This window comes from Mauremys reevesii, linkage group 16, assembly GCF_016161935.1.
Source record: "Mauremys reevesii isolate NIE-2019 linkage group 16, ASM1616193v1, whole genome shotgun sequence".
In the NCBI taxonomy this organism is placed as follows: domain Eukaryota; kingdom Metazoa; phylum Chordata; order Testudines; family Geoemydidae; genus Mauremys; species Mauremys reevesii.
In genome coordinates this window covers 40,549,543-40,562,357 of record NC_052638.1, presented here as the reverse complement: position 1 = coordinate 40,562,357, position 12,815 = coordinate 40,549,543, and the positions used below count along the sequence as shown (strand labels likewise).

The 12,815-nt window shown below is 54.7% G+C and overlaps 1 protein-coding gene across 9 annotated transcripts in view; it reads right to left on the bottom strand.

Moving 5' to 3' along the window:
* Positions 1–3,652: 3,652 nt before the first annotated feature.
* Positions 3,653–12,815, bottom strand: part of ACSF3 (acyl-CoA synthetase family member 3) — a 104,979-nt gene continuing 95,816 nt past the window's right edge. For 4 of the 9 annotated variants that reach the window (XM_039503168.1, XM_039503178.1, XM_039503167.1 and 1 more), the window contains 3 exons: positions 12,547–12,681; positions 11,429–11,540; positions 5,134–5,407 (listed from right to left, as the gene is read on the bottom strand). In XM_039503168.1, coding sequence (XP_039359102.1) covers positions 5,290–5,407; positions 11,429–11,540; positions 12,547–12,681 — 365 coding nt within the window. In that variant the 3' untranslated portion in view covers positions 5,134–5,289. Of the gene's footprint in view, positions 5,408–5,933; positions 6,155–11,428; positions 11,541–12,546; positions 12,682–12,815 lie in introns of those variants that run through there. The other 5 variants (XM_039503173.1, XM_039503171.1, XR_005588892.1 and 2 more) reach the window with 5 other exon arrangements.

Genomic DNA, 12,815 nt, shown 5'->3' with positions numbered 1-12,815 from the left:
GGAAACCGAGGTCCCGTGGCGCCCTACGGCCGCTGCGCGATTCGGGCGGCTGCTCCAGAGACCCCATCGCCTCTCACACCAATTTCACTGCAGCACAGACCCATTCCTGTCACAGAGCTCCAGGCAGCCACGCCCACGCCCAACGTCGGCTGCCCAGCACAGGCCGGGGAGAAAGCCCAGGTTGAAAGTGGGGAGCAGGAGCGTGGGGGGCTGCTCTGGGGTGGCCATGTGGCCCCGTCTCATGGAGCCTCAGCCTCCCTGCAACCCAGCAGACATTTTGCTCGGAAGCAGCAGAGCTCACCCTGCCTGAGCCATGGAGCCACGGGCTGGGGAGTGACCCAGACAGGCCGGTCGGCGAATCTCCCCCACTGCTCAGCACCCCTGGCAGGCGCGGGCAGCTGGAGGGAACTGGATCCTGAGCACCAGGCACCTGATTCTGCAGCGCAGCCAACCGAGGCACAGTTCAGAGGAACTACTTGTAACCCGGGACTGGTGCTCGCTGGCTCTGCCAGGCAGGCCTGGACTCTGCAGGGCACAGAGGCAGCAGGAGGAGAGGTTTGTAGATCCCCATTTTCATCCAGCCACAAGCAACCCAGCACATCTGCATGGCTGATGGGACAGCGCCTGCCTTTGTGCTTCACACGACTACAGCTCTGCCTATACCCGTGTTCTGCAAGCCTCCGTCGCCAGAACCACTGTGTGTCAACACCCCCACTTCGGCCGTGGGGCTCGGGGCTTGCCTCAGAGAGCTCAGTCTAGCCCAGCCAGAGCCAGGGGAGAGGAAGGGGTCATTCCCTTCATTGTACAGCCCATCTTCCAACTACCCACTAGCCTCCGGGATGTTACTGCAGCCAAAGGGCTGCTTTCAGCCATGGCCTCGCTGCGCTCTGGCGTGGTGACCTTCAGTGACCTCCCTAGGACCCAGACAGGGATTTCATCCCCCTTCCGTTCTGGCAGGATGCGCGCCCGTTCCGGGGCCAGCTGCACCCCTCACTCTGCTCCATCAGCTACTCCTGGGGCTCACTTGAAACTCACCACACTCAGCTGGCACAGGAACGGGAACGGAGCGATTCCTGAGCAGAGTCCATCCCGGCCACCTACCTGCATGCTCCCCCCTCCCGTTATCTCCCTGGACTTTCTCTGCGCTAACATAATGCTCAGTCGCTCTCCCCGAATACGTCACAGGTAGCATTCCCCCAGCACCCCCTCTCTTCCTTCGTGTCTGAGCCAGGCTATCAGCAGACACAGGAACAATCGCTCGACAATGGCCAGCGGTGGCGCAGCCGATGGCAGCCGCTGTTCTCTCCAGAAGCCAAGTGCGAAGAGTTATTCAACGTCAGAGCACACAAAAGAGCCGGCTTATCAGGCGTGTGCAGAGAGGGCTGCGTGGAGCGGCACTGAACTCCGAGCGGAGGCCCCTGGCCTCCCTTGGAGCAGGGCTGCAGAGAGGATGCATGGGCTGGGCAGGGAGCACAGCTCCGCTACGGCCCCCACTGAGCCCCAAGTGGAATCCGGACTGATGCGTTGGTGCCTGGAGCAGACAGGACACTGAGTGCACAATCCCTTTGACCGCTCAGGAGCGCATCCCTCACACACCTTGGGTGGCAGAGCGCTTCCACCCCAAGCGCGTTCAGTGCCCGGGCAGACGAGGGGCTGATAGCAGTGGGGAGATGGAGCGCAGCTTTGCCAGTGCCCCCCGGCGCAGCCTCCCACCTCCCAGCACAAATCCCCCCCACCACTGGCCAGCTCTGCCAATGCCCCTCAATCCTGACCTGCAGCACCCCCTGTGGGCACTGTTGAAACGCCTCCCCGCCTCGTGAATCTCAGTAACACGCACTGGGCCTGCCGGGAGTTTGCTACATTAACCAAATCTCCCCTTACGGGGCCTTCCCCACACATCCCCGTTGTGTGTGTGCTGTGATGCGGAAATCTGCAGCGAAGTGCGGCTTGCCTTCCTGCTTCCTGTACACCTGGGGGTGAGCAGGGCCCAGGTGGGGGGCACATCACAGGTACCAGCCGGGGTGGACCACTGACCTGCGTTAACAGGCCACCAGCTCCCCTCCAGTACCAGCCTTGACCTTTCCTGGGATGGCTGGGCGGGCAGGTGGGTGCGGGCGGGAAGGAGAGAGAACAGGGTTTCCTGCCACCTTTATGAGAGAGATTCCCATCAGGGCAGCCACACTTCCTCAGAGCAGAGCGAGTCTCTACCAAGGAGCCCAGCAGCTGAGATCAAAGCCTTTTAGTGACTGTTTTTTCCCCGTAGCCAGGTGAGCGTGAGAGGAGGAAGCAGCAAACAGGTTTTTATCGAGCTGTCAGCAGCGCAGCTCCCCCGGCGCCTGGCTCCTGTTTTTAATTTGAGAGTGGAGTGTAAGATCTCAGTGGGGTCTGCTCTGTGCAGGCTGCAGCATCCAAAATGAGCCCAGTGTTTGCACAGAGGTGCGGGGGCTCTGGTACAGCTGTCAGCAGCTCTGACGGATGATGAGGAGAGAAGGCCGGTGCAACCTGCTGTGAAGCAGGGAGGGAGAAGCAGCAGCTCAGCACAGGGACTTGGTGACTGGAAGCTCTTGCTGGAAACCGAGAGGCTGGACTCGGTGCATTACCAAAGGGGTCGAAGGCAGGGAGCTAAGGGATGGGCTCAGGGATGTCCTCTGCAAACGAGAGGACGGATCAGCTGGGATGTCGCCAGGCAAAACATTAAGGAGCCATCTCCAGCCAGATTTCAAAAGCCTATTTTACAGGTGCCCAACCTGCAGACCATGCACATGGCCCCGGCCCCGACCCACGCAGATGTTGGCTTTTGGAAACCTGGCCCCTGCTACGACTATTCCCGTGGGAGGTACAGTCCTGGTGTTACATTCACATCTCCCAGGTGCCGCTCGGCTAGAATGGGGAGTGATCGCTCCCCGACGCCCTGCATGCCACCTCCGCAGGCTGGTTCCTGGCGGGTGATCTCTCCTTCCCGGGTGCTGTGTATTACCCCGGGGGGGTTAGCCTCCGCATGCTTCAGACAAGCTAAACCGCCCCGACTTCGTATATTGGGCTTTGCTTTTAAAACAAACTCTGCAAAGAAAACAAATCAAGGCTCAGATCTGTCTCCAGCCCCCAACCAGTTCCCTTCCTCTCCTGGCAGTGGTAGGAGCCCCCGCCCCACCCCCACCAGCAAGCAGTGTGTTTTCCCCCCAGCTAGCGGGGGGGGGGGCGACCCTGCCGCCCCTCCAGTGCAGGGGGGGCTCTGGATCATTTCCTCTCACCTGGCAAGCATGGCCAGGCGCTGTTCCTGACACGCTGGCAAATGGCAATAGTGCCCCATGAATCTGCCAGGCAGAACACCCCCAGACACGGCCCCTCGCACAGCCTGGGCTTGTTACAGGCCACGAGCCCTTTGGAGTCCACTTCCCATGCAGAAGGGAAGCCTGTGGTCAACACAAAGCACATGGGCCTGCATGAACCCTGCATCATGTCTGCACTTAGCCAGCCCAGGGCAGCCATGAGGAGAGAGCATCTCCTGGGCACGGAGCGGGGACGAGAGAGAGAGAGAGAGAGAGAGAGAGCTGCGCATGGGCTATTAAGAGCAGTTTGTATTTATTTGTGCTTCTCTAATTACTGCTTCTTCACATCTGCAGGAAGACAGGAGGCGGCGTGTGGCGAAGCATGCCAACGGACAGATATCAATTTACAGCAGGTTATTAGACGCTCCCACAAAGAGATTAGACTCCCCTAAATGACGGACTCTTTAACTGCTCCATAAAAACAAAACAAAGCACAACAGAAATCCCACCACGGGGGGAAAGTCGGAGGGAAGCGTGGCAAGCAAGGCAGAATTAACAGGCATCACTGCGGATGGCTGAAGAGAGGAGTTTAATTTAAAGAGTAATTTCATCTGGGATGAGCTGCATATGGCCTGAGGCTGAGAGCTAGAGAATAGCAAGGATGAGCATGCAGAGACACAAAGACAGGGAGGGGGGAGTTCAGGGGTTCCTGCACAGACCTTCCCCTCCATGCCAAGACAGTGTGAAGTCCCTCCTAGCCACGTGCCACTCTTACCTGGGAACGACACAGGGTTCAGTAGATTCTCTGCAGAGGACCTAGCTGCTGACTATCTGTGCGGCCTGCATGGTACAGGACTACACCTGTTGGGTATTAAGGCCATTTCCATGTCACTTAGGCTCTGGTTTAGAAGAGACAAATAATTCTGTGCATCCCTTGCGATTACCCGGCGCTTACCCTGTAAATTCCCCGAAACTCCTGGAGAATTGCTGGCTGAGGCAATGGCGAAGCAGCCCGTAGCCAGGTGCCGTGGTAAACAGCCATTCAGCCCACATTTACTGGGAAGGGCCTGTTGTCACAAACTGACTCCTACAGCCTGGGCACAGGTGGGCAGGTCCTCGTCTGTCTTGTGCCGAGTGCCATCAGCTCCGGTTGGTTTGCAGGATTATGGTGGAGGGGACAGCTGACTGCAGTCCGGAGCAGGAAGCTAGGTGGAAACCCCTTCAAAACCAGGCTCTGCCTGGACAATGACTGCAGGGCTCTTGGCAAGGAGGCTGGCTCCATTTCACTCCAGCCCACATGGCTGCTCCCTGGGGTGCAGAATGGATCCCGTCAGCCTGAGCCTACAGGGGGGCTGCTGGAGTGAAAGATGGGACACGCATGGCAGCACTCTGCTTCTCCCCTCAGCCCAGCCCCCAACACAGCCTGCTCCCCTTGTCCATCTCCCATCCATCTAAACAGGGCTTTGGAGCAGTGCTCCAGCTCCGCTCCAGCTCCAGGCAAAAACCTGCAGTTCCACTGCTCCGGAGCTGCTCCGCGCTCCGGCTCCGGGCTTCGCTCCAAAGCCCTGCATCTAAACACTAACTCAGTGAACTAGGGACCTGCCCAGCAAGTCCTCAGGAGTCTGAAGTCCTCCATTCTCAGCCCTGGCGTGCGTGTAGGACACTCCTCTTACCTGCAAATATTTCAGACCTCCCTGGTATTCACACACACAATTTATTCCTGGGCCTGGCTCCTCAGTATCTCTCGGGGGTGGCTCTGAGATTCTTGAGAGAGGCTCCTACAGAAGGAACATAACCTTGCTCTTCTCCAGGCTCTGCTCAGCCAATGAGGAGACCACGTGGAATGAAACCAGATTTTATTGACTGACAATCCCAGCATGACGAGCACAGAAATCACGGACAGCACCTGATTAGTATCATTTTCATGCATTAAAGCTCCTCAAAGAGACTCCATTCAGGCAACAGGCATTGCGGGGGAGCCATCTCGGTTGGCTCCTGCTCTCCTCAGCCTGATGCCTCACTAGGTTGGGTAGAAGTGCTTGAGAAGTTGCTTCTTGTTGATTTTCCCCATCTGATTGCGTGGGATCTCCTCCACCAGGAGCAGCTCTGTGGGGATGGTGTAGTACGCCATGGATTCCCTGGAACACAGACACATACTTTTTCAATAAATCCTCACTATCACGGAGGTACCTCCCTTCCAGAGCCACCAGATGGTATGCTCCACTCTCTTTGGGGACGGCACAGTAAAAGGAAGATGAATCTTCAAGAAGTGCTCCCTCAAGTCACGGGATGGTGGCACATATGAGAGTTCAGGGATTGAAAAAGCTGTGATAAGAACATCCAATAAAGCAGAAAGGGAAGAGGTCTCTGAATCTATGCCTACACCTAATGCACACACACAGAGCGAGGCCTGCCTTTCCGGGAATGGGAAGGGTTAACTCAGCTCTGGCAGATGACTCAAGTTCTACAGCCAGCAATAGAACGCAGCTGAGAAACCCCAATCCCGGCCTTAACTGACTGCACCACTGGGGGATACACATGATCCTCTTAGTCCTGCAGGACCAAGCAGCTCTGTCCACATCTAGCTACCCAGCGAAGCACACCAGAGACACCCTGTAACGGGGCCATTACGGGGGGACATGGCAGGGCTCTGGCAAGGCTCACAGAGGAAACAAAGGGTCCTGGCAACACAGCAAGATCGTGGCGTGGAAGGTTCAGCTGATCTGAGTGTGATGGAGGCATCTGTGAAATCTCGCTCAGAGGAGAGTCATTTCAGGAAGACCATGGGACAGGCAGCCTCCCGTTAACATGTGACATCTGCCCTCCCTGGACCCATGACTCGCCACTTCCTAAGGATTCACCAACAGAGCTGCCTCATCACTGATGATTACCATAAGGGATCTGGTGTCAGCAGACCAATTCATTCCACTGTGGGGCTGGCTATGATGTCACAATCACAGGAGCATGACGTCACTGGTGTGTCAGCTCCAGGAAGCTCCTGCCTAACTCAGACACACACACGCCCAGGGAAGCGCTGTAGAGAGACCCTCAGGGAAGGAGTTCCACACCTGGGGCTTGACGAAAGACATGGGTTTGCAGGGGGGATTTGACGCATGGGCAGTAAGAGTCTCTTCCTAGCACAGGGAATTGGAAATCAGGTCCCTCCCAGTCGTGTCTGTGCAGACCCAAGGGGCTGGGGGAGCAGTGAGGATAACAGTGCCAAAAGCACCGGGAGAGGGGCAGGGTGTTTGAGTGAGATGCCTCCGCAGCAGCTGGCCTTTCACGAGTTTGCTGGGAGCGTCAGCCATGGATTCACTTTCAGCTGGGGACATGGGGACGTCCCCTCTACGATGCAGAGTGAGACTCACGTCACTTGCGACACAAACCAGATGTTGGCTGGGGACGGATGAGACAATCACAGTCCTACTGGGCTCCCCAGTCCCTTCACACCCCCACTGCCTGTGCACCACAAACCTCTGAGCGTGCCCCCAGGGAGGGGAGGATGAACTGCCTTCAGTGAGCAGAATGGATACTAATCAATCCTTACGATTAGCAGTGGCAGGGAAAACAAATGATAAATGCAGAGTAATATCATTAAGGAAGCAAAACCATGCAAAATGACACAATTCTGAGTAGGTCTCCTCGTTACTAGTCGCTTTGCCTAGAACGTCACAGATGAGCTCGCAGGCCAGCCAGCTCTGCCCAAACGCCAGCCCTGGCCAGGCTCACCTGTGTGCCTCACACACACACGTGTGCGCTCTTACACACACGCAGGCCCATGGTCCTTCTCTCTTTCACAGGAGGGAGTCTCAGCACAGAACTAGCTCAGGAACCAAGTCTCTTTGGCCTTTGAAGAGCAGGGGGCTTGTCTCCCGCCTTCTGCTGCCTGCGTGTCCCCAACCTGGGGCCATACCCAGCTCCGACAGGCAGCTCCCTGGCACTGATTCTAATGCAACGTGTCAAGTCCACTGAGTTCTTCAACCATCATCCCTCCTCCCCCCTCCAAACCCAACGATCAACACATCCTACCATATGGACGGCTCTAACTCAGGACGGCGCCTGTCACCAGGAAACGAGATTGGAGGCGAAAGCTGCAAAATGAATCACTCTGGAGAGGGACATGTGTCGCCTGCCAGTGAGTGCGAGAAAGGGGCAAAACAAACGTAAGTGACATATAAAATAAAGGGAGAGACAGAGCGCGAGGGAGCCATGCGGACTGAGGGGAAAAGCCAGCGTGGGCGTGGTGCCTGGGAGACAGCGCATGGGCCAGGGGCAGGGACGCTTCCTGGGGCTCTCGCTGCCCCTTCTAAGGCACAGCAGGCACTGGCTGGATTTCTCCTCTCTTCACATTTCAATGGCTTAATTTGAAGGGCTCCTATCTTTGCTGTGCACGGGCAAAGAACCACAGTGTAAGCCGGCGAGGGTCAGAGCACCGTGAACAGAGGAGATGGGAGAGCTCTCTCCCTGCGGACTGCCTTGATTGAAGGGCAGATTGTGACTAGACAAAGGCGAACGAAGCCCAGGCAAAGACAAAAGCAGAGAGGTCACAGAGCAGCACAGAGCTCCCTGCCACTGCTTTGGGAAGACGCACTAGCTGGAGACAGTAAGACAGGGCTGGTTGGAGCATCTGGGCACACCTGCATGTGCTGGTCCAGACAGTGCCGCAGGAAACATCTGTGTCTGCAGGACTCATGCTAAAAGAGTAATTATAACAGCAACGCATCCTGGCATTCTGGGGACTGTGCCGCATTGGGCTCCAGCTTAAAGTCAAGGACTTAATTCAACACAGACCAGGATGGTCTTTCTAAGCTGCCGTCTAGACAGTATGTGGGATGGCGGCTGTGTGGGGAAGGGCTGTAATAGGTGAGGATAAAGGGAACCACTGGAGACAATGCCAGTGAGACAAGCACAGTGGCTATCAACCAAACACTCTGTGGTGCCTTCATCCCCAATGTCCACCCTGCCGCACTCCGTCTCAGTGCCTCATACATTCCTCTTTTGCTAGCAGAGCTAGTGGAGATTTGCAAACACATTAGAACTGCTTCCCCCTCTCCCGGAGGTGAGTCCCAGCCGTAATTCCAAGAGCCCATCAATTTAAAGGCACGGAGCAAACTGCCAGGTACCTTCAGCCCCGCTGGGAGAAGCAGGATTCCCAGACCAGTGACTGGTGGAAAAGGAGTAACATGAAGCAGTGCCAGAGGAGGCAGGATGCTGGGGCTCAGACTTGGCTCTGGCGGACCAGCCAGTGTGGGTTTGGTTCCTTTGTTTGATTTTTTTTCTCCCACAAAGTAATTGTTTAATCAGAGCAGCAGCTGGCCAACTAGAATCTTCCTTGCATTTGCTAAATTGTAGTCTTCCAACTGCGATTTTGCAAATCCAGGGGAATCTTTAATTGGCCAGCTGTGCAGCCCTTGATGAAACAAGTGTTCCTACTGTTTGTGAAATAGCGCCAGCCTCCCCAGCACGATCCGCAGCCCTAGGGAGAGGAGTCTCCAGGAAAACAAATGGCTCCACTACTATATACTTTGCTAGTGGAATAATAAAATTAATAATAATAAACAAAAGTGATCCTGCTTCTCCATCTCTCAGCTGCTGTGGAGTCCCGGAGTCCTCGGGGGTTGAGTGCAGAAATGCTGTGCCACTGCATGCCTCTGAGCTACCGGCACCTTTCCCACGCCTGCATGTGTAAATGGTGTTGGAGGGGCTCCCTTGGCTGTGCTGGGCCTTACAGCCCCCCCGCTGGGATGGACGGGCTTCCCAAGGCTGACAAACAAATGGACAGGAAGGAGGATTGGAGGAGACAGCAGCATTATAGGCCGAGACCTGAGCAAAGGTCCCTGCTTTGGTGGAAACAACTGGGGAGGAAACATGATGCTTCTCCCGCAGTGTCTCTGCTTTAGCTCCTGTTCTCTGCCACACCGTGTGTTCCATGAGTGACTGTGCTCTGGGGCCTCTTCCCCGTCTCCCCCGCACAGCCCCGTCTGGCTACAGAGGGTGCAACTTCCACTAGTGTGGCAGAGAACCAGCTCATTACTGCACCATTCGTCAAGCGCACTCCTGGGGAGCACGGCCCATTCCCTTCCATTACCTCCTCCGGGTCTCAGGACCTGCTGAGCTTTCCGCATCCCCAAGCCTGTGGCAGACAGCCCGGCTCTAACCTAACACATGACTTTGGTTTTGTTTGGGTTCAGTTAGTTCATTCCTTCTGGTGACCAACACCCCAAACTACCAGACCGCCTGACACTCTGAATGTGCTTTCGCTGCTCCCAGCTGTTCGCACCAGACACCCCTTTGAGACCACAGCTGTCTGTGAGTGGCCTCCAAATGAAACCATGTCTTACTACTGAACTCTTCCATCACAGGACCCACGCTGCCTCTCTGCCACTCTGCACATACGTCAATAATTACACACAACCAGACTGTTACAAGCCCTTCCAACTGGCAGTCACACCGAGGAGCAGAAAGGGTCAGCGCAGGCCAGGGAGGGTGGAATCTTTCGGGATTTCAGCTGCTGAACTCTAAACAGTCTCTGCTGAGCACAGACTCAGGGAAATGTCGGGCTGGAAGGGACCAGGAGGACACCTACTCCATCCCCCCACGTGGAGCCAGGACCAAGTAAACCTAGGCCACCAGTGACAGCCACTTTTCTAACCTATTCTGAAAAACCTCCAAGGACGGGGAGTCCGCAGCCTCCCTTTGTAACCGATTCTAGGGGTACGTCTATACTCCCTGCTGCATCCGGGGGTGGTAACCGATCCACGAATTGACGCCCGTACTCCACCTCAGCAGAAGGAGTAAGCAGCATCGACGGGGGAGCCGCGGCAGTCGACTCGCTGCCGTGAGACGGCCAGGTAAGTCAAAGTAAGATACTTGGACTTCGCGTAGCTGAAGTTGCGTATCTTAGATCGACACCCCCCCCCAGTGTAGACCAGCCCTAGTACTTAACTTCCCTTACGGTTCGAAAGTTTTTCCTAATATCTAACCTAAATTTCCCTTGCTGCAAATAAAGCCCATTACTTCTTGTCCAACCATCAGTGGACATGGAGAACAACTGATCACTGTCCTCTTTATAACGACCTTTCATATATCTGAAGACTGGTATCAGGTTCCCCCCTCAGCTATCTCTTCTCTAGACTAAACTTTCCTAATTCTTCCAACCTTTCCTCATAGATTGTATTTTCTAAACCTCCTATTTTTGTTGCTTTCCTCTGGACACTCTCCAATTAGTTCATGTCTTTTCTAAAGTGTGGTGCCCAAACCAGGACACAGTACCCCAGCCGGGGCCTCACCAGTGCCAAGAAGAGCAAGATAATTACCTTGTGTGTCTCAGATGTAACACTCCTGTTAATATGCCCCAGAATGACATTTGCCTTTTACACAGTAGCATCACACTGTTCACTCATATTCTATTTGGGATCCACCAGAACCCCCAGATCCTTTTCTGCAGTACTGTTGCCTAGTCAGTTATTTCCCATTTTGTAGTTGTGCATATTTTTCCTTCTCAAGTGCAGTACTTTGTACTTGCTTTTACTGAATTGTATTTGTTGATTTCAGACCAATTCTCCAATTTATCAAGATCATTTTGAGTTCTAATCCTGTCCTCCAAAGTGCCTGCCCCCCAGTTTGGGGTCATCTGCACATTTTAGAAGCATACTTTCCACTCTATCATCATCATCATTAATGAAAATGTCCTCTCAGTTTGACAGCATGTGTGAACTGAGTTTTTTCAGAGGTTTATAACTTGGCCAAATTTGAGTGGATTTTCATGGGAACAGCAAAAGGCACATTCCTGACTCAGTGGCCAACTCTGGCTACATTTCAGAGCCCTGCTCCAAAGCACATGGGCACTAGAGTTTCTCAAAGAAAAGGTTGCCAGGATTTTTTTTTTTTAAAATGGTAAATCAACGTATCTTCTCTCCCCCATAACTTGTTCTTGGAAATAGATGAACCATATTGGCTGAAACTTTCCAAAATAATTCAGCATACAAGTCCCATGGAAACTGCAGCCCAAAGAGTTGATGTTTGGCATAGTTACAAGCAAATGAAAAAGGGTATTATAATGGGACGTATCAGACAACCTTAAGAGCAGGTGGGGCTCTCAACCCCAACAATAGTAGACTGCAGCATTTGCTGTGCACTGTCTCATGCCTGGCACTCACCTTGCCCAGTCCCTCAGGTCCTTGAGAGACAGCATCTCACCCTCCTGCAATTTCACCACAGCACTGACCCGCTGGCCCCAAGTCATGTCTGGAGGTCCTATCACAGCCACATCTGGAGAAAGAGCAAAACACAGCCTGAAGAAACTCAGACCCATTTCCAAGAGACCAGGAGAAGAGCATAAAAGAGCTAACTCTGGGTAAGCTGGTGAGACAATGGCCAGGTGGGCAGGGCAGCCACGTACAGGGAAGGAGAGGATCGACTGGGGGAGGAATTACTAGGAGTACCAGGGTAGAGCTGACAGAAGAATATCAGGAACTCTTCCAATGGCAGGATCTAACAGAGAGCGGAAAAGCTCCCCAAGTAGCCTGGATAAAGAGAGAACTGTCCTGCCCTGCACTTATTCCATCCCCTATTGGGCAACCTTGCCCTGGCGGCGCACTGATTCCCTCCTCTAATGAAGGGTCAGCAAGGAGGTCAGGAAGATTTAATAAAATTTCTTATTTCCAACATCTGACGTGAGCTGCTGCTGAATCTGCACCTGGCTGTGAGTTTCCTGGCTTCAGCCACAGAGGCCCTGCAGCGCTGGGCTCTGAATTCAGTCTGCTTGTCACTCACACCCAACCCTGCTAATGGAAAGGCTGTGAAATGGCCTCCAGGCAAGAACCCTCAGGCAGTCTCACATTGGCTTCTTCTGGGCTACCGCTGAAACCCAAGCAAGGCTCCCCAACGGCACCTCCTTCATATACCTTCTATCCTCATTACTGCACAGCACGGAGACAAAGCCAAACCAACACAGCAGCTAACCCGGCCGCAACGGAGCTCTGTGAGTAACAAGAGCTCATGCGGCACTGGTACGGGGTGGCCATGGGTGCACATGCTCAGAGACCTGGGCTTCAATATAATTCTGGCCCAATTCCGCACCTTCGCCAGTCTCCGATCAGCTGCAGGCCTGGGGGGCACTGCAAGCTGGGACAGAGCTGCCTGGGGGAAGCTTGCCCATCGCCTGCCTGCCCTGGGACCGTCTCCAGGTACAGCTCTTCACCTAGAGCAATAACACTTTAATTTGCCTGCCCCCCTCCAAAGCCGAGAGCAGCGAACACCAGGTGCTGCACCTTACCTGCAATACTGGGGTGTGCTAGCAGATGGTGCTCGACTTCTAGGGCGCTAATTTTATAGCCTCCGCTTTTGATGATGTCCACAGAGGTGCGGCCCTTGATCCAGTACGTGGCCTCCTTGTACACCGCTGTGTCTCCTGCAAACAGAGCAAATGCTGCTTAGCTGCCATTTCCGCTTCATGGTCCTGCCTGTTTTCCCAGGCCCGCCACTCCCCCACGGCTCAGTTCATGCTGCCAGGCCTGGATCCAGTGGGTCCTACCGCTGCAGCTC